The following is a 27,649-nucleotide window of genomic DNA, read 5'->3' as shown; positions in this document are numbered from 1 at the left end:
AAGTGGTCACACTAATTGGATCTCTTTTTTGTCTGTGCTAGGATGTACCAATAAGATTACATTCAAACAAGCAAAATGAAAAATAGTGCTCAATGAATCTCAGAGCAACACCCCTCAAATCATAATATTTATACTTCAATTAATTTTAATTCTTGAGTGAATCAATTCCTTATTCAATTCCTTTGTGTGTGTGAGTGTGTGTGTGTGGGTGTTCAGTGCAAGCATAAATAAATGAATAACATAGACTAGTGGCTCTGTTTAGGGATGGAAATATTTGATTTTGAAAATGACTAGAGAGATTTCCTTTTCTGAACAATCTACTGGGATTTCATGAGTAAGACTGAGTGTGAAAAACATTTTGAAACTCAAAGGACAATCCCCCACAATGGAGAATATCACACCGGAAATGCCGACAGCCCTCTTTCACACGACACTGGTGTGGATCATTCTACGGTAAACATGAGCCCTAGGAGAGTCTAGGCTTCCCACTCTATATTTCATTTTTCTTTCTGGATGAGGTCACTAAGAGGCAATAGGCCAAGGGATCTATTGTCCAACTCACTGGAACAAACAATTTCTGCATGATAAGACAGTTCCATACAGAGCATGAGAAACATAGCTAATGATAAAGTGTAGAGAAATATTCATCAATGTCACTCGTAGCAGATCGTGGGCCCCTCCACTGCTCAGCTGCAATAAGCAGAACCATTACTGGAAAATAAAATTGTATGTTTGAAGCCTCACACAGGCCAAGGAAGTGATTTGTTCAGTTTTATTGGAATTTTTTCCTGAAAGATAGATTGGGCTTCTGATGATTTCATGAAATGGGGAGAGATTTTCGTTGTGACCCCAAACCTAGCACAGGATTTTGCACTCATCTTACCACTAAGCTGTTTCCACAGCCCTCCAGGGTGCTGAGATTGATGATGAAAATGACCACCGCGGGAAAGGTGTTGTTATTGATGAACCCCCTGCAGTGGGAGTCCCCGTGCCTTCCATTCAGCGCCAGATCCGTTTCAGAATAACCCGAGAAAAGTACTGTGCAAAAATTAATCTTCATTGTAATGGCCTGCACCCCACAGTAGACATTGATGTCTCTTTCGGCTGAAATAAAAATATATAGAAAACAAATATTAGTCACAAAAGCACAGTGCAGGATACAAGAATAACTATAACATCCCCTAATGTAGTCATTCATCCCCTCAGCCTGTTTAACTCATTCCTATGTTTGAATATGTCATAATTCAATGCAAAAGTTGTTAAGACAGGTAGCCAGAGAAAATAGTCTTAGATTTAGTTATTTAGGAGTTATAGAATGTCTCTGTTGCTTTGTGTTTGGTATACAGTAGATTTGCATTAAATGTCAGTTGAGTGTTACAGAATGATTAGAGAATTGTGGGGGGAAATCAGGTTTGCAGAGAAAATTCAGAACTAGAGTAATTATCTGAATTATTCAGATAACCTGTCTATAGTAGTGAGACTCACTGCAAGTGGTAAGTTTTCCCAAGGGTAAGGAAGAAGCAGTTAAAATCCCTCATAAGCCATATTGCTGAGCATTTTGGTGTTTTGTAACCCATCGTACCCAGGACGGAGAAACATAAGCCATCCGTCAGAATTCCATTTTATTTTGCCTATATTAAATTACTCGAGAGAGAAAGGAATGAAACCAAATGTGCTGATACTACCAAGAAAAGCATAGCCTGCTCTAAGAAAATTTTGCCAATGACTATGCCAAAATAAAAGGAATAAACTATGCCTGGAAATTTAAAAACAACATTTTCCCAGTTTCCACGACTATTCCATGAGTTATCAGTGATGGGATCCACCAGGTCTGAACACACACACAAGTTTTTCATAACTCTATGTAGTTATTTTTCTACATGTAATGAAGAAAATATACACAGCAAATGGAGAGACTGGCTGCTGGGCAATTCCCCAGAGGCAGAAACTTATTTGATTGTTTTTGGTAACTGGTACAAGTTGAATCATGTGCCAAAAGATACATTGAAGTCCTAACCCCCAGTCTCTCAGAGTGTGGCCTTATTTGGGAAATAGGGTCATTGTAGATGTAATTAGTTTATTTAGGGTTACATTGGAATAGGGTGGGTCTTTAGTCCAAAATGAGCTGTGTCCTTATAAAAGGAATGCCATGTGAAGAGAAACATAGGAAGGATGTTCTGTGAAGACACAGAATTGTAGTGATGCATCGACAGTCAAAGAATGCCAAAGATTGCCAGCAAACCACCAGAAGCTAGGAAGAGGCAAGGAAGGATCTACCCAGAGCATCAGAGGGAACCCTGATTTTGAACTTCTAGTCTCCAGAACTCTGAGGTGAAAAGCTTCCATTTGAAGTCACCCTGTTTGTATCACTTTGTTATGGCAGCCTTAGGAAATGAATGCAGCAAGCTTGCCACTTTTTAACACTCCATTTTACCACTTAGATAAAGAATCAAGGGTCGCCTGGGTGGCTCAGTTGGATGAGCATCCAACTTCAGCTCAGGTCATGATCTCATAGTTCGTGGGTTTGAGCCCCACGCCGGGCTTTGTGCTGACAGCTCAGAGCCTGGAGCCTGCTTCGGATTCTGAGTCTCCATCTCTCTCTGCCCCTACTCCATTCATGCACTGTCTCATTCTGTCTCTCAAATACAAATAAATGCAAAAAAATTTTTTAAAGAATCAAAAGCAAGCATCAGGTTTTCTAAATGTGGATACAAACAAAACAAAAACTGACTAGGCTATTTGGAGAAATAAATCCGATTGTTCAAAAAGGAGAAACAAGCAAACTAAAAAATGATTTTAGTAAATGAGATGATTTTCACCTAACTGATCTGCAAATATCCTTCAAAACTTATGGCATAGAATTAATTCACTTAAACACCACAATTCTAATCTAAGGGTAAAATTGTTCAACAGTATATTTCTTTGGAGTATTCATTCTCCACTGCAGTTTTTGATGGCTAGGTGAATCATATTTTGAGAATGTGAATAAGTAAAAATGAGAATTTCTATGTTTGGCCATGATTTCAAACTCATTACAAAAAGAAAGAAAATCTTTTTCATGGTTATAGATAGAAAGATGGAAAATCTTTTTCATGTCCAAAAGGCAAATATTAGCCTAGTTATTATAGAAAAATCCAAGCAATATTCCCTTTGCAGGTGAATTTATTATGAAGTACATAGGAAATAATCAGTACTACTTAAAATTGGGAGAATATCTGTTAGCTTTCAGCCACATTAGCTGTTTAAATGAAACTATAACTTTTAATCAAGTTCTTTACTAAAATAATAGAGTTCATTTTAATAAATGAGTGTCTACAAACTTCAAATTGCATCATACACACACACACACACACACACACACACACACACACACACATATAAGTTTATTTATTTGGAAAGAGAGGGCGTGTACACACATGCAAGCTGGGAAGGGGCAGAGAGAGAGGGAGAGAGAATGCCAAGCAGGCTCTGTGCTGTTCGCACAGAGCTCAGTGTAGGCTCAATCTTACAAACCATGACCTGAACCGAAATCAAGAGTTGGACACTTAATTGACTGAGCCACCCAGACTCCCACATCTTATATCAATTGATTGCACTCCATCTACATGCTATTCCTTGGCTCATGCCACCATTATCTCTTGGCCTAGAATATCACATTAGTTTCCTAACTAGCTCCTTTCTTTCTATTCTTAACCCTCTCTACTTAGTATAGCTGTTAATACATGAATCCAATCATGTTGCCTCTGCCTGGTCTTCAAAGCTATTCATTTCACTCAGACCAAAATTCCAGATCTTGAACCAAGTCCTCAAGACTCTCCAAGATCTGCCATCTTCTTATCTCTGCATTAATCTCTCTTTCCCTACCAGTCTCTTGCTCCCAATGTTTGTTTCACTGAACTTTCTTTCAGTTTTCTTTTTTTTAAATGCATCACCTTGAGTAATGCAAGCCAGAGTAGTTATTACCTCCTGGGATGGAATTGTCTAGAATAGGAGAAACAAGGACATTTTGTAGAGTGATGAAAGTGTCTTCTATCTTGATCTGGGTAGTAGTTACATGAGTGCATTCATATGTTAAAGATTCTCAAGGTGCACCCTTAAAATTGGTGCATCTTATTTTATATAAATTATTCCTCCACAAAACGCTGTGAGCATTTTAAAAAGCCTAGTACACATTTGCACAAGGCCTTTAATCAATGCTCTTTTCTCTGCTTAGGATGCTCTTCATATCCCCTGTCTTTGTCTAATTAACTCATATTTATTCTACAGGTCTTTTATTTTATTGTCCTTTCCCCAAAGAGTTTCCTGATCCCAAATCTAAATTATGCCACTCCATTATCCTGTCATATAGCCTTAAAATCATGTTGATATTTCTGTACTTGTATATTTGTCTTCTTTATAAACTGAAAGTCCCAGGAAGCAGGAAACTATAATAGTCATTGATGTAATTAATTAATTAATTAATTAATCACATGAATATTAGAACAACAGGCTGCACTAAGGATTTACAAAGTAGTGGTACTTTTTCTCAGATCATAGTCCATAAGAGGAGGTAGCTGTGGCCCACTTTGATAGAAACATTGGGCAGAGAGCTTTGGGGTGGTACAGAAAGTGAACTTCACCTAGACCAGCTGGTTAGGAACAGCCTCCTGGAGAAGATGCCACTGACCTAAGTTTTGAAGTATCAGTAGGAGTTGGCAGTATAAAGGAGTGGAAATTTTGTAATACAGAGGTTGCAGTGTGAATAACAATATAAGTGTGAAATATGCTGAGGTGTGGTTGAGAGCTGGACAGTTCTGTTTTTATTAGAATTTAAAATACGAAGGAGGAAATGGAAAAACATGAAGTCAAGTGGCAAACACACAGGCAAAACCACAGGAAACCTTTTCATATAAAATTGTCTCTGTAAAATAACAAAATATCTACCTCAATGTCAGATCAAATCTTAGCTTACAGGGAGTTTACTAAGAACTCTCTTGCTGTCCAGTGGATAGAGAATTAGTATCACTGCATTACTTGGAACATCACAAATGTATTGAAGTGAATACATATCATTAAATACATTACAAAGAGGAAGTATTATTTCCTGTAATTATAACCAACTAAAGACTTCAGCTTCTTCACCTTTGTTTGAGAGGATTAACCGATACTTAGAATAGCTTCATAAATGACCAAGATTACTTTGTCCAGACGTAGAGCTCTCTTCAGCTTTCTGTGTTTAACTGAAGACTTGTAACTCCTGAAATGGAACTGAATTTGCTACAAGCTGATCCCACTAGGAGATATGATAACAAGAGAAAGGCTATTTGCAGTTTAAGAGAAGAGATCTGTTCAAATCCATCCTAACCCAGTTTTCTAAAGACTTTTCACTGTCTCTTCAGAGAAACACATTTTTTCCTGGTTGTAGATACTAAAGACATCCATCCATTCAGCACAACTTTTCCATTTGTGAGGCTTTGAGGAGGGAGAAAGGAAACTTTAAGTTGCCAAAGGGCAATTTCTGCCAAAAGAAGAGAAATTTTTTCTCAGAGCTCGCGAATAACAGTTGCTCTCGACAACTAAATTTTTTGAAGCCTTTTATTGTCCAATCTCTGGACTGAGTTGCTATATCCTTTTGAACAACACTTGAGTATGAAGCAACTCAATGAGTACAAGTTAAAAACAAAAATATCAAGGAATAAATACCTTTAGATTTTTGACTTTTAGTGTTTTGTGTTTAAAGAGACAAAGCATTATTAAAATGACAGGCCAGCTCTGAGCTTACGTGCAGGTATACTGCCCAACTGGCTATTTTTACCCTCATGTTTCAACCAAGTTAAGCTTTTCATAAGACTAAAAAAAATACAGTTTAAATTGAATTCAGGTAAAAATTAAAAAATGCTCTGCAGTTCTCTCACCTATTAATCAGGCAATGAGTTTATCTCACATTTTTGAAAAATGTGCAAATTTTAAATATCCTGCCACACTGTCAACCATCTATATTACCGCATATAAAAATGTGTCCGGATTTGGAGTTGTGCGAGTATTGTTACCATATAAATGGGAGTAAAGAGAGTATGAATCCAATTATACATATGAATAAAAATCCCATTCTACTTCATTCCCAATAAAGTTCTATTCCCAGAGCATCTAACTACACTTTTCCCTTTAGATACAATCACTGGCGATATATTTGTAGCATATCATTCATAAATCTAACCAGTATATCTAACTTTGTTCTTTTCCTCAACAGTTCCATACTCAAGTAGCTTCATTTCAATGGCACCGAGATGAGACTAAAGATCCCCAGCTTTTGATAGACTGAATTATTTTCATTTCATATCAATCCTGTTGAGACCTACATTTGTTTCACTGAAATATTTATTTTACCATTTTCTAATTGTTACCTGAAAGAATCAGAGCACAGATCAATAAAGTTGTTCAAATAATTTGCACACACATATTCCACAAACATGGCAACACCCCCCAAAATTGAGCTGTAGGCTGGTACTCAGCCCCACAAAGCAGTGGCTCAAAATGTCCTTTCACCACTGACCTAAAAATGTAAATATCTGCATAAAAATCAGCAACTCTGAGGTCAGTGCATAATATTAAAAAAAAAAGGTGAAGTACACAGAGTTTAAAATACAAAATCAGGGGCTCCTGGGTGGCTCAGTCAGTTAAGCGTCGGGCCTCAGCTCAGGTCATGATCTCACAGTTTGTGGGTTCAAGCCCCGCATTGGGCTCTGTGGTGACAGCTAGCTCAGAGCCTGGAGGCTGCTTCAGATCTGTGTCTCCCTCTCTCTCTGACCCTCCCTTGTTTGCACTGTCTCTCTCTGTCTCTCAAAAATAAACAAAACATAAAAAATTTTTAAAAAACCCACAAACTCAGTGCCATCACTATTATACAAGCTAGAGGCTTATATAGCTAGAGGCTATAGTTCCTATTTAGTTTCCAAACCTAAACTACATGCCAGCTGATGTCAACAAAATATTTTTTAAAACCATTTATCATACACACATTACAGGTCAGTCTCTGTACTAGACTCTGAAGATAAAGGCATTAGTAAACCCCTTTACTTCAAGATGCTCGTGTTTTATTAGAGGAGACAGAAAAATTTGATGATTATACTGCAGCTTGATAAAGATGGGATAGAGGCTTACATACCATGTTATATACAACAATGTTTCCATAAAGGAAGAGTGCTTGGAAAGGATAGTTGAGAAGAAATAAAATTATTCCAATGAGCTAAATTCTATAAGAAAATGATTAGATGATGGCATGTGGTGAAAGGGATCTCAAACTGATAGTCAGATTTCTAGCTTTACTGGGTGACTAGATTATTTCTGGAGATAAAGAATGCAGGAAGGAAAAAGGAAAATCTCCATTTTTGAGAGGCTGAGGAATATGTAGGACACTCAAACAGAAATGTAAACAGGTAGTCAGAAATATGAGTCTAATATTTGGAGAATAGAAAAGAGTGAAAAATATAAATTTAAGAATCACCAAATATTCAACAGATCACTAATAAATAATAATAATAGATGAAATACCCATTGATAGTATTCAAGTAAGAGGAGAAATAAGCTGAAAACCGAAAAATAATATCTATGTTGTCCAGTAATGAGACTGTCTCTCACTTCCCAATAGAAAGTAATCATTCTCCTGTGCTCTATCTTGCATCTCTTTAACTGTGATTCTACCGTTCTGCTTATATTATATAAGGGAATGGATATTTGCTTTCCTAGTAGATTATGAACTCATGGAAAGCTCTGGATTTTCCCAGAGTGCCTAACAAATGCTCAGCAAATGTCTATTAAAATATGCTTAATTCAATTCCTTCACAAACAGCACACATCGTTTCTAACTTTTAATAATAAGTTGTAAGATTCACAAATGTGTGCAATGAATATGGTTTCATCTTGATTGTTCATTCAGAACTCGTATTTCCTACTGTACTCCCTGCCACATGCCTGAGATGATTCTCGGTTTTAGTTTCAGACAAATACTGATATCTTTAATGTCAGATATTTTCTGACTTCTAACTGAGAAAATTCAACCCATTAAGTATTATAAAATTAATAGATTTTTTCTATTTTGGGGGGTATTTAACCTTTTAAAATAAATTACTGTTGGTAACTAATTATCTTGCCTTATTATTAATAATGATTTTTAAAAATTATTTTCCCTCAACAGTGATAAATTTGCTGTTTCTTATTGTCATTAATAGCAAACAAGGTCATGACCGCCACCTGGGGTTGACACACAGAGTAACAGCACAAAGCAGGCAAGACGACTTGAGTACCATGCTCTAACCAGCAGTTTTTATGCTGTGCGTGTATATTACCAGCAAATCTTATTAAAATGCAGATTCTCATTCAGTAGATCTGGGGTGGGACCTAATTTGTGTGTTTCTCACTAGCCCCTAGGTAGCACCAATGCTGCAAGTCTCTCAATCAGTTGAACTACTTAGTCACATCTACATACTTTGTGCAGAAGCTAACTTTTGGAGTGGATTCTGTCTGGTAGGAATAAGCACTGCCACCAAATACCTATTTGTATGATTTACATGCTGACAAGAGGGAGAAGGTTGGTTGAAAAGAGATGAGAGAAAGGGAGAGAGAGAGGGGAGGAGGAATCATGAGGGAGAAGATGCCTTTCCTTGTCTGAGGAACAGTTTGTGTGTGTGTGTGTGTGTGTGTGTGTGTGTGTGTGTGTTTAAGTTTATTTATTTCTGAGATAGAGTAAGAATAGGGGAGGGCCAGAGGGTGAGGGGGAGAGGGAATCCCCAGCAGTCTCCATGCTGTCAGCACAGAGCCCAACATGGGGATCGATCTCAGGAACAGTGAGATCATGACCGGAGCTGAAATCAAGAAGGGCCCTGAAGTGGTTTTGAATCTCATTGAAAGGCAGTTCATAAAAACCTTCGTGAGCTTGAGTCCAAATAAACCTATTTTAGCTCAGATGGCTGCGTGTGAAACAGTTGGGAATAGGATCAGTCTTCTATCCCCACTTTTATCCTATTCCACAAACCATAGCTGTTTAATAACTGGAGGGGCACCTCAATGGCGACTATGCCATGGGCACTCTCCAGAACCACTGAATGACACACGGGGTGGGAGTGAGTATCTGTTGTGAGCAGGTCTGATGCATGTGCTCCTGTGAATAGGATTGTACCTCCATCGTGCGCTGGCTTAGATGCACTTAGAAGTAGCATTGGGTTGAAACTGATAATATGAACCAAAACCTGTTCAGTATAATGGGAGGAGCCTGTCCTGTATGCTGAAGAGTGCACTGCTTTGTAGTGCCATAGAAAGCTAAGCTGTAAATAATCTACTTCCTGAACTCCAACAGACATTCCAAAACTAACTTATACCATCTTCACAGATTATAAGAGTAACTTATGTATCATTTCCATTTCTATCTCTGTAAAATGAGAGGAGTAATATTTGGCACTATATAAACAAAATTGCTCAGAGAGCAGATGCTATGTTCATTGTTTTAACTCCTTTTTTAAAGATACTTTTCCTCTTAACAAGATTTTATTCAATATTGAGGTTTTGGTGCTAAAAGAGTAAGAACTCCTTAAGGGGTATTAATTTTCATCCACGCAAAATACCAGCAGCTGACAAAGAATGTAAGGTGGATTAGGAATTCAAGTTTCCTCTCTACACCGAATGAGTTTCTTGCCACCTTGGTTTTTCACATCTGTTTCTCATTAGCAAATACAAGCTGCTGGGTCTAGTGCCTCAGGAAATCATATGCAGTCTGAGGCAAATTTTGTGAACTTGTATTTGCACTAGCTGCTCTGCGTTCTCTGGAACCAGAAGACATTGGTCATCTCTTTCTGGCAGGAAAAAGCATATGGGTTTTACTTGTACAAGCAGAGGAAGTAAAGAACTCATGTAATAAAGAATGTCGTTATTGAAATAAAGAAGGGGATGGACTCTGAATTATTCAGTCACTGAACTTGCTTGCCACTGCATTTTATCACTAAGATTAATCAGGAAGTGATCGCTGCCTGGATCACTTATTCTGCCTCATCTGGTCTAGTAATTGCAATCACAGGTGCAAGACAGCACGCAGGCATCCTCTGGGCAACTTGGAGACCAAAACACTACTACTATATACAAAGGCAGGAGAATTGGTCTTTCTCATCATAGAAAGGCCAAAAACATGTTCCTTTGAATAATTAGTCCATTATCCACTCTGACTTTGTCTTTGGGCACAGAGAAATGCAATGGGTAAGCAAAGCTTAACACAGATCAGAGTTCATTTTGTTTGACCCACTTCTAAATTCTGTTAAACTTGTGATGCTTAATTTTATTTCCTATGGAACAATGGTGTTTATTGAAATATTAATAGGTACTTTGGGAAAAAAAGATTTCCTTAGTCAAGTAGGTACTAAAAGGGCTAAACAAATTCTCCTACTGTATGATTTTTCAGATTCCTTAATGTGGTAATCTGTCATGATTCTGTTAAACTTAGTATTCAGAATTCACTTTAAGGCATGATGGTTTGATGGAAAGAGTCAGTTTTATATTTCTGTCAATTTCTAGCTTTACATCATTAAACAAACACTAATCCTCAATTTCCCCATTGTAAAATGATTTTAAAAGATTTTATAGGTTTGTCTAAGGAATATAAGAAAGAATTAGTAATGTATATATCATTCAATACATGGAACCCATTGATTTCTTCCTTATTAGTGTTTAAATAGAATCAAACAGTTTAAACAGAATACAAAATGACAAGTTATGTAGCACTGACTTATATTCAGTTTTTCATGAGTTGTTAGTTCACCATAAGATAGTGTCAGGCCACCAAATTTCTGGTGCCACAAGCTTAATCTTTCCTTGATTGTCATTAAAGACGTTTTAGAAGCTAAGGCTAACCCATATATGCTACCATCTTCCAAAGGAAAAAAAAAAGGAGATAGTTCCAGAAGGTGTTTGTCAGTCATAGAGGCCAGATGCATTTATCCATATATTTAATTTAGGCCATATAATTCTGTGGTACTCTAAAGGTCAACTGTGGTTTGAATTTTATTCTGGGAAGAGCACTACCATAGTGCCAATAGAGTATAAGTCTGCTCCCTGAGATTAGCTTGGATAGCCAAGAGTTAACTACCTTTAAAATTAAATGGTATCCCTTTAAATTTAAAATGAATTAGACCATGACAGTTCCCTTGGCCCAAGGATAAATGCCATGGAAATTAAGGAAAATATTTCTAATGTCATGAAACAGCAAAGGTCAGATAGGGTGAGATGATTACTTTCATCATTATTAACATTACTTTGCATTTAGATAGCCCCTCTCCTTTGCCAGACTCATTCTCATTCTATCCCAATGCTTAGTATCTGAGCAGCTCGTGGAGGTCCTGATGACACGAAGGATGATCCTGATGTGGAAGAGAAGCCACAAATCAAGAGGGGAGTGAGCAATTAACCTTTATGCTTTATTTGCTCACTCTAGTTTTCTTCTGCAAACAACCTGCAAAAGTGGGCTCATTTGAAAATAATACCCATATAAACTTAAAGCCTCTCCTGGGACTTTGGAGTTATCTGGATCTTAGATTTTTTTAATACAGATTTCACATGGCAATAAATAAATTGCACACACACATGCATGCGTGTGTGTGTGTGTGTGTGTGTGTGTGTGTGTGTGTGTGCATTTGGAAAGTCTGGGTATTTGCTGTCTCAGCAGGCCAATACTAAAAGCGCTAACATGTATAACATCAAATACAAATTAAAAATAAGGGTTTAATTCTCCCTGTTTAAAATAAGGGAAGAAACTTCTCCCTTCCTTTTCCTAAACCATTTACATCAGAAAAATATCTGATATCTTAAAAATATAAACATCAAGGAAAATAACACTCCTACCTCACAGTTTCTGTGGGAGCACAGGATCCTAACTGGGGAGGGGGGGTAACATGGCTCCAAATTACAAAAGTACTTTCTTTTGTAAAGATATGAGTTTACTTTTCCTCTAGATAAAGCCAATATGCTAATACAGATGGTCATCCCAATCACCAGGTATATTTAGAATAAAAATACATGTGACAAATGGTGCTGTCAAGTCCTCTTATTTGAGGACTAGTTATGGGTTATCCTAAAGATATATGTAATGGGTTGTATCTGCTTGGCTATATAAAAGAGCAAGCTTTCTCTCTGTGCAATCTCTTGATGGGTTGCTTACAATGAACATCACATTCTGGTTAATTCTTGCTCAGTGATAAGTGTTTTCATCTCTACTATCTTACGGAGAGCATTTCTGGATTGGGGAAGATTTCATTCTTAATTTTATTTCTTAACACAGGACTGTGTCTTAATTAGAATAATGGACTAAAGAAAATAATAGTATACACTACGTCAGTTGTTCTTAACCATAAATGCCCATTAGACTCATCTGCAGGATTTAAAATACAGATTCCCAGCACCTCAGTCAGAGATTTGGACAACACACATTTGGTACAAAACAGTGGAGTAAACAGTTTTGGGCTAAAACACTTTTAATAACCATCCCAGGTAATTTTGATGCTGGGGGTCAGTGGGCATCATTGTAACTGATTTAACATCATTTTTTACATGTACCATATTTCCCTATGCTGTCCTTCTCACTTTCTGGCTCATTTATCTCTTTTATTTACTTTACAAGTATATATGTACGATCCTCTCTACCCAGCAATCTTTTTACAGTTTGGCCTTCTTTTCATGAATAACAGGAAAGGCCTGACCACTCTCCCCAGGTCCAGGCCAGGCCTCTGTGTCCTCACTCTCCTGAGGGCCTCTGCTCAATTAGGATCCTTCAACTTCCCTGCCCATGTCTTATTTTTTTTCTCTCCTAAAGCAAAGAAACAACTACCAATTTCTCAACTTCAACTCCTCCACCTGTACCTTGCCCTTTTCCATATTTTCTTTCCTTATTACATTAATTATTTCCTTGTCAGTATTTCTGATCTCTGAATACTTTCCCTTTACTCATGTATGCTAAATTGCTTCTATTCCTCTAATCCCTAAATCCTCCTAAATTGCTGACTCAGTTTACTCCTCTCTTTCCTTCACTACCAACGTTATCTAAAGAGTAGTCTACCTTTCAGTTTCCTGCCCCCGTCCCCCATTACTCACTGCACAGGGACTCAGATCTCACACAGTATCTTCAGTATCAACCTCTCTCTTCAGACCCAGGTCCATATTTTCTACTATTGGGTAGAAGCTTCCATTATAAATTCTAGAACCTCCTCAAACTCACTATTTCCAATACCAAACTTGGTTTCTAAAACATGCAAGTGCCCTAAATTTTTGGTGTCAGTACTATCAACATGCAGTTATCCAAGTAACATCATCTAAGACATCATCATCATTTTCTCTTTCACCTCCCCAACTGAACCAATTCTCAAACTCTGTTGAATCCTCCACAAAAATATCTCTTAAGAGTTGTCTCCTGCCACTGTTCCCACTGACACTGCCTTCGTGACATCTGCCTCTCGTTTCTTCCAACTTGATTCTATCTTTTGCTTTTCCCAGTGTTGACTTTCTAAAACAATATATGACCATATCAGATACTTAAAAGAATATGTTTTAAAAGGACTTAATGGCTCTTCAAAACTTTGTTTGCCGAAAAAAATACTTCACACAAATAATACACAAAGTCTTCTTGCCTAAACAACTGAACCTGAATTTACTCAAACCTCTAGCTCTAATTAGTTTATGGACTATACAGGAAAAGAGGAGCATGTCAAATGACATCTCAAAGCTGCATCAACCAGATCCAAAGTCAGAATTCCACAAAACAAATGACCGTATTACTTGAAGAGATAAGCAGCATTTTAGAAAAGCAAGTGGCAGAGAATGTTATAAATTAAAATAGACTAAAGACACATGTGAACAAATGCACTGTGTGGATGTTTTAGAGGCAATTTAGCTGAGTATCAGATGATATATTAAGGTATTATCGTTAAATTTATTAGGCATATACATGAAGGGTGAAGATTTCACTTGAGTTCTTTTCCGTCAGATATACATTCTGAAGCATGAATAATGAATTCACCTTAAAATATTCAAGAGATGGGAGTGGTAAGAGGAAGAGAGAGATAAAGCAAAATTTATGTTGATAATTGATGAAATTAGATGGTCAGTACAATTGCTTGTTTTACCAATCTCTACTTTTGTATATGTTTGAATCTTCCATTACAAAAATATATATTTTTAAAGACCCTCCTGCATGGTACTCAAAATCTTTAACAACCCTGTCTTAGAATACGTTGCTAGAATTACCTTTAGATATTACCCTCCCTGGACTCCAGGTTTTTCTTATCCTGCCAAGTACCTGCATACCAAGTCTGGGCTCCTGAAGACATTCCTACACACTCTGGCCCTTATTCTGGAGCAATCCAGATTACCTCTCTTCATATACATTAGAAATCCCGCACCAACTACATAACTACCTACTGGCTGCTCTTCTATGCAAGTATGCTGTCTATCAGGCATGCCCTGAACACAGGAATACCAGCAGGTTTGATATAAAACATGACAGAAAGCATTTCAATTTGCATGGCAAACTTGGAAAAGTGATTTCAGACCCTCTATTCTTTATTTTGTAAATGTTTAACTGTGATTCTATAAATTTAGCTGATATAAAAATGATGAATACTTAAATGAAACACTGATAATTCAGTAAGTAATCTCATTGAGTGTAGATTTTAGAAACCTGAGGGACATGTCCATCAATATAGTCAAAATCTCATATCTGTCAAAATATTGATGGTGGCTGTACCATGCATTCTGAAGTTGGTCTATGTGCTTTGGTAATGACCAACATTGCACTGAAATAATATTTTTGGGTAATGCACTATATTTCACATTTTCTTAAGTATTATTTCTAAGTAAATCTATTAGCATATAGGAGCAATTATGAAAGTCTGAGTTAACTTAATGGGGAAGAAAAAGGCATCAATTAGGCAAATTTTGATGAAATTAGCCTCTCCCGATTCTATCACCCAATAACCAATATTTTTCACATTTGTGAATGGCCATTATAATAATATTAACTATGATGAACACTTTGTATGTTAATGTGGATATAAATTACAACTCCATAAAAATGTCTTTTGTCATTTGCCATTTGTTAATATCCACTTAACATAGACAGATATCCATCCCCCCTTCATTTTCCATATGTATTTAAGTGCCTTACTATTCAAACATTATCACTCTTTCATAATACAATTAAAGAAAAGATTAGATTCAGACTTACCAGGAAATCTACTGTGGAGGTTGGCATCACAGTTGTAGCCATTAAACTGAGAAGACCCCAGAAGCACTCTACTTGTTAGAAGCAACAGCAACCATATTTGTTCCATTGCAAAACCTGGAAAAGAGTTACTTAATCAGGTGGACATCACCAGCCTTCACTCTTACTTGATGAAAAGATTGAGGCTGATCTGAGCTCACTGTTGGATAGGCTGACAGTCTATATCCATACAGGCAAACCTCCCTTACAGCCTAAGGATAATGAGAAACAATTATCAGCAACAAGGTAGAAATTTTGGTTACAATATTTGAAAATTACTTCCACTCTTTGGGGTCAGTTTGCTGAGGGTGACAAATCCAGGCTTAAGTAGTAGAAGAACTAAGATATAAGTCATAAAGTTTGTAAAAGAAAATGTATTATAAATAAGAAGAACTCAAATCAAATATTTAACAGATTAGAACAGTGTAGTTGGACAACCAACCAATGTAGAGACAACTCTATACTTTAAAATACCAATATGCATAAAGTAAAAGGGATTCAACACTCAATACTTGATTCTCAGAGAATTCTTGATATTCTTAATGATTAAATAATGTCAGCAAAATTTCCCCTCGCAAAGGATTTCCAGACTAGTGCTACTTCTCAAAATCAGTGGTTTGTGCATCATCGCCACCCCGCCCCCGCCCCCCTGCGGAAACACAGGACTAAAGCAAAAGGGAGAACAGAAAAATACTATGTGTAGACTGACATCATGAATCCAATAACTCTTCATAGGTGGGTAAACAGGGCTGATACATATAAGTGAACACCTTGAATTCTTAGGAGAATGTAATGAAAAGTGAAAAGTGAAAAGTTGTCATTGTGTGTTGAACAAATAAATATAAATGGACTTTCATAATTAAATACCACTCAGTCTGGTGTTTAATACTTTATCCCCTGGATGCCCTTTTTTGGTCAGATAAAGTGAAACCATCTTCCAGAAGCACCCAACTTATTCTCAGAGCATAGTTTGTGCATTGAAATAAAAATCTTTTGAGTTGGTGGTTTTGGTCTGTGTGTGAAAAGCAAAAAGAAAATAAAATTGTAAATGGTTTACTCAAATAATTTAGTGCATTTTAAAAGCCTGGGGTTTGGGGGCGATGGTATTTTAGCTGCCCTTAAGGATCTTCCCTTAGACAATTAATCAAGTCTTTAGCAAAAGGAAGGAAATACATCTTGCTTTTGAACCATCGTTTTAGTCTAACAAGGTTATGGTGAACAAAGTCACTTTGGTAAGGATGTGGGAAAGGAAGGCATGAGTTTACTCTTAAAAATAGACTGAAAAAATATTAATTCAACAGGAGCTTCCTTCCTTCAGCCTTGTAACATGCTACTCCGGCACAAACCTCATGACTTTTGGGGGAACAACCACATGTCTAGCTGCTTCTGATTTCCTTGGACATTCAGTAAACAAAAAAGTTCACACAAATATCTGATCCAGACCCTGAGCTCTCTTGGTCACATCTATACTGGCATCATCTAGCCCTTCAAGACACTTCAAATAAACATGAAAGCCTTGCCCTCTTGAAGTTTTTGGAATATTGGTAGGGAAGAGAGCAGCTTCTTTCTGAGCAGCACACCCCACCACACACACCCCTAGTATATCCTCTGCCACACCCTTCTCATGATGGGTCCCAATGATTCCCATGAGGCATTGGAGACTCAGACTCACACTATTGTCTTCCAAGCTAGAAATGCCTTCCATGCCTAAGGATTCACAGCGCTGGGAATTTTTATTAACTTTCTAGCTTTTATATTCTTTCGCAGGAGAAAAAGAACACTTACTGAGTGGACACTATGCACAAAGAAGGCACTGTGTGCCAGGTCACTTGCCTATTGTCTCTCATTCATATTGGATGATACTGGAATTATTACTCCATGTACAGAGAGAGACAAATAAGTCTCAGGGAGGTTAAGTAGCATGGAAAACAACTGGGAAAACCAGAATTCAACAGGTGTTTCTGCTAACATTTGTTGTACACACTACCTAAATATCATCTGTTGTTAAAGAAACTTGGTGTTATTTTTGTTGCTATTTATCATCAGTTGCTTTTCTTTAAATTCGTGAAGCAATAGGTATTTAATAGATCTTTTCATCTAAAAATGGATAAACAAATTCTTATGCAGTGAATGCAACCTGCTTAAAAGATGTATTTTATAGTCTGGGCATTAAGAGGGAGAAAATTACTTCCTTTTAAAAAATGGAGAAAGGGCCGTAATTGTTAAAACTGTGAGCATTGTGATTATAGACTAAACTGGACCCATCTATGTTTACCAAAATTGGATGAGAAACATGCTATTTGAAGCAGCCTACGAACAGTGGTGGCAAAGTCTTAGCTTTACAAAGTTAGATCAGATTTGAGGTTGTTCAAAAGTGCCATGCTTTCCTCCCTTACTTTGAGCAGGACTCACAGAACTGTCATAAAGATTAAAACCCTTGGTAAATATATTTTGATGAAAGGAAGATAGAAGTAGAAGGTATCTTATTTCAACAGAAGATATATTGATTCTGATATTGGCAGATATGGATTCAACCCTCCCCCAGTCATTCTCTAGACTTGTCATTTGAAATTCAAGATGATGATCACAGTACTATAAACTGTAAGTGCATAAAGAACATAGCACAGTCTGGACATACAGAAGACGCTGAAATATCAGCTTCCGGGTCGCCATGAATTGATGTGCAAGTTGTCCCCCGTACCAGTACACCCAGTAAGAGGGACAGTGACAGGGCCTGTGCTCCCTTGGCTAAGACACATGCCCTGGAACTAGATTGCTCAACACAAAGGTGTCCCATGGGCTAGAAACATCTCTGATTAGTTGAATCACATTATTATGTTTATAATATCATTTGTACTGATCAGTGTATTAATATTAAGGTACATTAAGCAGGAGATTTTTAAAGGACACCATTATCTCTTGTGTTGGCAGTATCCATATTTTGATCCTGTAACAGTGGCAGAGATTATGACATTATCAAACCTTTGTATTTATATTCCACCTGGAAGTTAAAACAAAATGATGAACTCTTAACTTGTATACTTCCCACCCTCAAACCTATCTCATCATTTCGCTGGCACACAGAAACCCTGACCACCAATGCAGAGCAAGCTTGAAAATGCTATCTTGCCGTAGCTCCTAAAGTTCTGAAATGCCATGGCCTGGGATTTGGACTATTTTGAGACTCTTTATTTCATTAAAGCATAAGGTCCTGTTTGCTCAGTCTCCCTAGCTCCTAGACAAGTACAATTAGACATGTGTATCCAGTCCTGGTCTGGCTAAAATAGTTCAGTTGGGCTTCAGATCACCAAGTAGAACCTAATTTCCATCGTCCACTCTGGTGTGATGTGGGGTGGCTGCGGTCTCATTGTGGCTTTATTAAACTGCTTGAGTAAAGGCATCTCCCATCCTCTCCACCATAACTAAGTGCAGCGATCAACACCCAGTGATTTTGGTGCTAACTGTGGTGTGCAAGACTGCCTAACACAGCCAATATCACAAAAGATTAATAGCAAGTTCTTAGATAATAAAAGCCTTGGTGATTAGTGAGCCCAAGGTTTATGCATGTGCTTCTTAGCTTTGTATCTTTATAAATTTAAATTGAAGGCAATAGAGAAGAGGACAACTATATGCACAAGATTGAATTTTAAGGAATTCAGATGTGTTAAAACAAAAAGACACTTGCATCTCTTAGAGGCTCTATGTTTCATACTTAGCAATACAAAGGAAATCATGGGCTAAGTGACTTTCTGTTAAATATGTCACTATTTCACATGTTGAATATTCTTTTTAAAATGACCGCTTCTTCTAAAATATAAATTCTGATTTATTTGCATAAGATTGAGCATGAGTCAGAAAAGTGTAATTTCATTTCACTGTCCACTCAGTTTTGTTTAAGTTGATAGAGTTCTGTCAGAAACACTGTTTTCTAATTTTATATATCCAATTATCTTTTGTTGACCTCCCTCTTACTGAGATCTATTATGTCCCAGGCATTGTCCTTTGCTTAATATTCAACTACTCCCATCGATTTATTTTTTACCCATGTTACAAATGTGGGAACTGAAGCCTAAAGTTTTTTATTAACTTGCTCAGGATCACAGATCTAGTAAATGACAGAGTAGAATTCAAAACCAACTTGACCTTTGGAATTATTACACTACTCTGTTTGACTTAATTGGAGTTTGTCAAGTAAATAAAATGAATATCCTGATAATTGTCAGAAAGTAAATTATATTAATAATGTGTGCTTAACATATCCCTCAAACTGAACCTATGATTGAGGCAAAATATTTCTAATATCTACATAGTTGTCATGACTATTTCACTTAGGCAATGAGTGCATAAAGAATATTATTACTTTCACAGATTGTCTTAATGATAGTACTAGTGACTTTCAAGGATATACAGTTTACCAGATTGGGTTTTTAAAGTACTTTATACAATTATCTAGCTATGAGATAGGTTATTTATTCATCTTATGCTGAGGATGAGAAATGGGAAGTACTTTGCCTAGGGTAAAACAGATAACCAGTGTTAAAATCAAGATTCAATGCACAATAACTCCAGAATCCACCCTCAATTATCACATGGCATTTCCTTCTAGAAAATAATCCTATACTATGGAGAAATGGCAATTACTTAGTAAATTTGATCAAAATAGATTTATTCATACATTCATTTATTAAACATTATTGAATGCCTACATATACCTGATACTATCCAGGGGGAAGAGGGAGGGCTAAAACTTTTTGTCTGCCTAGAACTTACATTCTAGTAAGGGAAATCAGGGGAAACAATCTATAGGTAAAATGCAGAGTATATTTGTGATAAGCACTATGGAGAAAGATAAAGCAAAAGAATGAAAGGAAGTCCTGGGGTGGCAGGATGGGAGGGAGTATTAAAATTTTAAATGGGGTGGTCAGAGAAATATAATCAATACCTATCAATAAAAAGATACTTTACTTATGAACTGTTGGAGCTCTTTTGTTTAATTTGTACTTCACCTATTTTTTTTTACACTACTTAGGCATTTCCCAAATAAAACAGACTTTCAGTACGTAAATTATTCCCTGAGAAAAACTTGGACATTTCGAACAGCTGCATTAACATTTTCAAATGAATAAAGGTGGCCATTAGTGCCTGAGAAAAGTAATTTATTAAAAAGCACCCCTGTGACCTGAGAAAAAGTGAACATGTTCAAAGTGCTTTTATCTACTCTCAAGAAGTAACTTTTGCAGAAACAAATGGGTTCAATGATTTATCAGTTTCATATTTCCTTAATTTTGCTGCCTTCAATATAGACCATCTATATGGTACTGTTCTAGTTAGAAAGAAAAATAAAGATTTCAAACCAAACATCTCTTCAAATGTTTAATTGTCATACTAAGATTTATGCATTTTTTTTACTAAACTAAAGCTGATTGTTTTGTCATACAAATTTACAAAAACACGAAATGGGCCACTGGCATCAATGATTGCCCTAATTCTCTTGTTGTCAGCCCCCATCCGAGTTTATTGGCCACCGGCCCTGCACCGACTTGCTGACTTCTACAGAGGGCATAACCTCATTCCTGGCACTTCTGTGTCACCCATTGAAGCCTGCCCCTCAGAAAAGATCCGAAAGAATTCATTACACTTTAAATGACTGGACAGTTTAGAGTTCCAAGGAAAGGGGAGGAAAAGAAATACATGTATTTTAACAGAAATCAAAGTTTAAGTTAAAGGAAGAAAGTCCTTTCAAGCAACCCACAAGACCCGGGTGAGATATGGGGCAAAAAGTCACTGACTGTGCACAGGTAGGCAACTGTCCTGATGAATGAAGTCTCAAGGTGTTACACAGTCTTGCCTCTAGAAAAAGGACATATTAGTCCACTCTCCACAATCATCAGTTTTATTCTTTTTTAAGTTTATTTTTTTAATTTATAAAATGTTTTTTTATTTATTTTTGAGAGAGAGAGAGACAGTGGGATCTGGGAAGAGTCACAGAGAGAGGAAGATACAGAATCTGAAGCAGGCTCCAGTCTCCGAGCTAGATGTCAGCACAGAGCCCAATGCGGGGCTCAAACCCACGAACCATGAGATCATGACCTGAGCTGAAACTGGACGCTTAACTGACTGAGCCACCCAGGTGCCCCAAGTTTATTTATTTTGAAAGAGAGAGCATATGTGGACAAATGGGGAAGGGACACAGAGAGAGAGGTAGAGAGAGAATCCCAAGCAGGCTCCATCCAGTCAGTGCAAGCCTGACCTGGGGCTCAAACCCACGAACCATGAGATGATGACCTGAGCAGAAATCAAGAGTCAGATGCTTAACTGACTGAGCCATCCAGGTGTCCCCACAATCCTCAGTTTTAAAGTGCTGGAAACTATGACTGTTTAATGAAGAAATGTGCTTTTTGTTGGGATGTCTAGACTGAAACTTGGTACTCTTTATTTCCATGTTCCACTTGGACATTAAAGGCAACATATATATTAAAAGGAAAATGAAAATATAAAACTTGCATCAGAAATATTCATTATTATGTACATATATATTCTTTAACATAGAGTGTCCTTGTCTTGCTAAATAAAGAATAAAACTCACATGTACTTTCAGAATAATTCCTCAAAGGTCAATATATGTTTAGCCATCAAGAAAACACTCAGAAATTTTATGACTAAAGATACTGAGAAAACATAAGTGCTAAAAGCTGTTCCTAAAAGAAAAACCCACTCCAATTTTCTCTGACACAAAGCGAGTGTTCATTTATTTCCCACCTTTCTCATCTGTCTTTCTGCAGAGGGTTTTCTTGAGTAATCTACAGAATTTAAATGATCTACAATGCTTAGCTTAAACATTTATTCTAACACCTTAGTTATGGGGGTACTGAGAGATGGAACTAAGTCATTCCAAAAGCCTTTGTTAAATAATTCACCATTTTCATTTTCAAGATATGTGTACGTTTTATACTCCGGAAGCAGCTTTGATGATATGTTATCATATTAACTTCCTCTCACTTTTCATGAAGTATAATGATAACAAATTAATAATAAAATGATAATTTAGCTAGTTTAAATGCCCATTTTGCTATAATTAAAGAATTTACAATTAGTATGATTATTTCCAAATGAAAATGTTTCTTTCTTAATAAAGATAATATACAAAATATTGATAAAAAGGCACAACACAAGAACTAGCCACTCAGAGGAGACACCATGCTGACATACTCTGGCTGAATATAAACATATCTTCCAAAAAACCAAAAGTATTTTCACGGGTACCAATAATGATAATGGAAAGGTAACTTCATACCCTGGTCAACTCTTGCTCAAGAACAAAAGAGCACTCTCTGAAACTCCTCTGTTAACTAATTATTTTTTTAAATTCATTCAACTAATTTTATTGAGCAGTTTCTAAGTTTTAGATTTAGGGCCTTTGGGATCCATTGGTAAGCAAAGCAAACATGGTCCTTACTCTCAGAGTTTATGGACTAGAGAGGGAGATAGTCATTAAAGTAATAGTTGCATACATAAAAATATTACTTACAAAATATACCTTATAAGTATTATGAAGGAAAAGTAAAGGGTGCCCCCTAGAACATAAGTGAGATGGGAGGTGCCAACACTCCCTGCAATGCGCCACAGTTTACAAGAATTGAAGGACTGAGGGGCGCCTGGGTGGCTGGCTCAGTTGGTTGGATGTCCAACTTCGGGTCAGGTCATGATCTCGCAGTCAGTGAGGTTGTGGCCCGCATCAGCTATGCTGACAGCTCAGAGCCTGGAGCCCGCTTCGGATTCTGTGTCTCTCTCTCTGCCCCTCCCCCACTCACACTCTGTCTCTGTCTCTCTCTCTCAAAAATAAATAAATGTAAATAAAAAAGAATTGAAGGATTGATTTGATCTAGGCAGATGAAGTCTGAAAAGAGGTCCCTGTAGAGCTCATTACACAACCACAAGTCCCAAAATGTAAAAACAGTTAACATTAGTGAAATTCAAGTGGTACCTAGCAAGGAGGAAAGGGCCAGGAGGTAAATCTGAAGGTAAGGCCAGGAGACCATGGTACATCATTTTTCCTAAATAGAATGGGAAGCCATTGAAGACCTTTGAGTTGAGGCAAGGATTATAATACCAGGAGTGGAGTAAAGTATGCAAATTTAAAATATTATTTTGAACAGGAAATAATAGGACTCGATGCAGGGTAAGTGAGAGAAATTAGGGATGACTCTCAAGTGTGTGTCTTGGTCAACTAAATAAATGGTAGCTCCATATATTGAGATGAAAGCAATTTGGAAGAGGTACTTATTGGCATGGGAGCAGGATGGAGAAGGGACCAAGATATCAGCGGATTATGCCAAATGCATTGCAACCAAATCTTAGGTATCATGAGAGATAAAACATATAGTAAAAGGCAGTGTAGCAATCTTATTTTGAATCACAAGGGCAAACCTCTGTTGGTTATAACAGAGTCTTATATAAACATAATATATACTGACAGGAGAATGTTGTTAACACATTCAGGGGTTGGGGACCACAGCCACCTCATATAGTCAAAAATATCCCTGAAATTCCTTAAGTTGCCTATCTTTATGTGGGATTCACCAATAATAGAATACTTTCCATGAGTGTGCTCCTGATCATTTCTGTTGTCGTACCCTTGAGGAGGATTAAATAGATTAAATAGGATTAAAATAGAACCTCTGTAAAAGGAAAATGTCTCCTAATTCTGACTGACACATACCCTATTTTAAACTCAAAGTAGGGAAAATATCCATTACAATCCATGGATCTTGGCTGCTAGAGACACCGGAGATTTTGCCTCCCTCACATCTGGGCTTTAAATTTAAGGGCCAGGCATGGAGAACTGAGCAGAGTTTGTACTACCTACTGAGAAGGTGTGAGATAAGATATATCATCAATGAAATGTTCTTCCTCACGTGAAGGAGAGGAGTGCTTAGAGCCTCATGTACGGTTTTCTTTCTGCTCCTCTCTTTAGATAAAGATATCCAGGCAGATTCATGGAGTCTAGAAGCAAAAGGGAGGCATGTCTGGCTTTTCATCTAAAATCTGGAGTGAAATGTCTGTCAGAGTGCCCGTGACAGCATAAGGAAGTCAGAATTGAGTGGCAGTGGTGATAGGACACGTCTAGACAAAGGAAGCCTCAAGATAGCTTCCCATATGGTCTTCCCACCAGCGTGGGGATATCTTTAAAAAGTTTCTATAACCTCTCAAGAGAGACAGAGAAGATAATTGAAAATTGAGATGTGTTGTACCTTGCTAGGAAGCCAATAGGTGGTAGATAGCAACAAGACGGATGACCTAAAGCTAGGAGACAGCTGGGGAATGTGCTAGAAGCTCTGCATTCTAATAGATGGATTAAAAGATTATATGCGGGGGAGGCGGGGATGCAAGTCACTGGTAAGAGAGAAGATAAATAACTGTGCTTTCACCATTTTGAGAAAAGAGATCATAAGTTATAGTGGATACAGGAAGAGCACTGCTGAAACCTACAAACAAAACAGATGAGAATTCTCCACGGACTTACCAGTTAGGACCACAAGATGATAGATGGACTAAATACCTTCAGCATTGTGAGAATGTTAAGAATTGATTTAAATAATTAATGCATACAGTAAGTACCGTGATTTATTTACATAAATTATTATTTATATAGTAATTGAAAATAATATATACTAATTTTAAATTTAATAGTTATTAAATATTATTTATCAATATTACCATTTAATTCTCCCTGCAACCCTATGAGACTGTGCCTAATATACAGATGAGGACATTGAAACACATAGAGGTTAAGTTATGTAGCTTGATTTTTGTCCCTCACGAGGAAGTGATAGAGACAGCATCTGAACCCAGGTAATCTGGCTGTAGAGTCCATACTCTTAAACCTGAACTATACTGTCGCCATAGCCTCCCTCTCCATACATGAAATATGAGGAGGTCAGGAGAAGTGGATAAGGAGAATTTTGACTATGACTAAATAGTTAATACCAAAGTAACTAAATTTTAAACAACCAGTGACTAAATTTTAAACCAGAGTTATATTGAAATGGCAAGATTTGCAGTTTTCTGGCATAGTATTAATAGTGGTCTCTTACGTAATTTAAATTCACTTAAAGAGAAATAACAAAAAATTCACTTGGATGTATCTAAGATGCAAACTAATTGTATGTACAAAATCCTGTACAGGGATACACACTCTCCATCACTCTTCATGGCTAGCTTTTCTTCTCACAGTTGAAAAGATTACAACTTTAGAGATGATATCTATGTAATTGGGGTTAGAATCTCAGAAGCTGAGGACACCACAGAATCTAACACAGCCTTGAGATACCAATCAAATCTTGATTCCAATCACATTATTTTTCTCATATTTTTGGTTTATTTTCTTTATCCATCCATCTACTGTTGTGGTGATTGTGATTTTTGTATCATTGGGTATTAAATTTTAGACATTTTGGTTCTTAATATTACAACCCACATTTCTTAAGGAAAAAAAGGACTTTTCCCACATAACCACAACACCATTATTAAATAATACAATTATAATTAATTTATAATAGCATCTAATATCAATTCCATATTCAGATTTCCCCAATTCACTGAAAATGTATTTTACATCTGTTTTTCTCCCAATGCAGGACTCAAAAAGAGAAACCAAAGTGATAATATAACTAAATGCAAAAGTTTATGCATTGTATTTAGGTTGTTATATCCCTTTAGACTCTTGTAATACAAAAATCCCACAGCTCTGACATCATTTTATATCCATAAGAATTCTATGGTCCTACTAAACCAAAATAATGTCAGAAAATGCAAGATTCTGTAAAAATCAGAAATATTTAAAGCTGGACAAATATCTTAAGAGTCAATGAAGACAAAAATTAATCAAAAATTAGAACTATATGGTAGATGTGACAGGGACAAAAATTGCATAATGGATAACATGAAGAATATTAGAAATGTGAGATATGGGCTGGATGAGTTCTGTGGGTTATAACAACAATATGACCAGTCTCTAATTTATCAGTTCCTTGTATAGGCAATAAATAAGGCTATATTGCACGATGGTTACAAATAGGAATCTATCCATTGTTCCAGTAAAAACCTGTGACCAATAAGCAATTGATGTTAGCTTAGAAGACAATTGCTTTCCAAGTAGACTACTAATATCTCTTAAATCCAGGAATATTTAGGCATAAAAATATTTAAGATAATCAAAAACTAGAGAATCATTTCTTGTGTTAAAAGAACTGATGTACACTGGTATTCTTAGTAATTAATGTGTTAGAGAATTTGACCTATTTAATTAACTAAGGTTAGTTCTTTTATTCTGATTTAAGGTGTGTAACTGAGTAAATTCAGACTTTTTATGTAAAACTAACATGCTACCAAGATCAGACATATATTATTGATCTATTTAAGAAAATATAAAATTGAACACATTTTAAAATCTATTTTTTTATCTTTGAGTGGTAGTTGGATACTTCAGATTTTTTTATAGTAGATAATTTAACTCCTACAAACATACTAAACTTCCTCTGATAAAAATTTAATATATTTTATTTCCTTTTCAATATGTCATTTAACTACTTTTACATATAAAATCAAATATTCCTCAAAGACTTGTTAAAAATGATAAAGCCTATTAGAATTTAAAGATTAAAAGGCAGAATTTGAACTTAAAATCTTCAAGAATAGCTAGGTTTGGTCATTTGTAATTCTAACTGAATGTTAATCTTTAAACACCTCAGAATATATTTTTCAATTATTCAATACAGAAAAAAAACCAGCCTCATATTAAACACAGTAAGTTGTTTTGCTTCAGAAGCCATGTTAGACAGAGAATTCACATCTTTGAACAGTAAATTCATATATCGCATATTGCAAGGCTTACACTCAGACAATTACAGGGGAACTAAGATTGACTGAAAGGTATCAGTTTGATGTAGTCTATCTCACATTTACATAGTCATAAATCAATTCATTGACTGGGATAACAGAAAGACTGAAAATACTGTTTAAATTAATTGCATTTCTCTCTTTCCCACCCACCCCCCAAGAGTAGATAGTGGAGTTTGTTGATGATAAACTCCAGTTTTATGTGAATTCACTAAATGCACAGAATATACACCTCTGAATATATGTTTCTGCCCTCAAAATGTTTGTAGTCAAAGGGGAAACACATTAGCTTCACAATAATGACATGAACAACACTAAAACTTCTAGAAGTTAATTTAGAAGAGTATCTTTATGACCTTGGGATGATGAAAGATTTCTTAGAAAAAAATTGTTTTACTATCATAAATTAAAGGCTGGGCCTATCCACAACTTCCTTCTAAAGGCTTACTGAGATATTTTTGTTTCCAGGTTGCCTATTAATTC

The 27,649-nt window shown here is 36.5% G+C and overlaps 1 protein-coding gene across 1 annotated transcript in view; it reads right to left on the bottom strand.

The window, feature by feature from the left end:
• ZPLD1 (zona pellucida like domain containing 1) overlaps positions 1–15,346 on the bottom strand; it is a 43,797-nt gene extending 28,451 nt beyond the window's left edge. Inside the window, exons 1-2 of the mRNA XM_029940685.1 lie at positions 15,233–15,346; positions 884–1,104 (exon numbers count right to left, since the gene is read on the bottom strand). Of these exons, the coding sequence (XP_029796545.1) occupies positions 884–1,104; positions 15,233–15,338 (327 nt within the window). The 5' untranslated portion in view covers positions 15,339–15,346. The remainder of the gene's footprint in view (positions 1–883; positions 1,105–15,232) is intronic.
• Positions 15,347–27,649: the final 12,303 nt, after the last annotated feature.

Source organism: Suricata suricatta, chromosome 5, assembly GCF_006229205.1.
Source record: "Suricata suricatta isolate VVHF042 chromosome 5, meerkat_22Aug2017_6uvM2_HiC, whole genome shotgun sequence".
NCBI lineage: Eukaryota > Metazoa > Chordata > Mammalia > Carnivora > Herpestidae > Suricata > Suricata suricatta.
The sequence above is the reverse complement of the archived record's forward strand: the minus strand, read 5'-3'. Positions and strand labels throughout refer to the sequence as shown.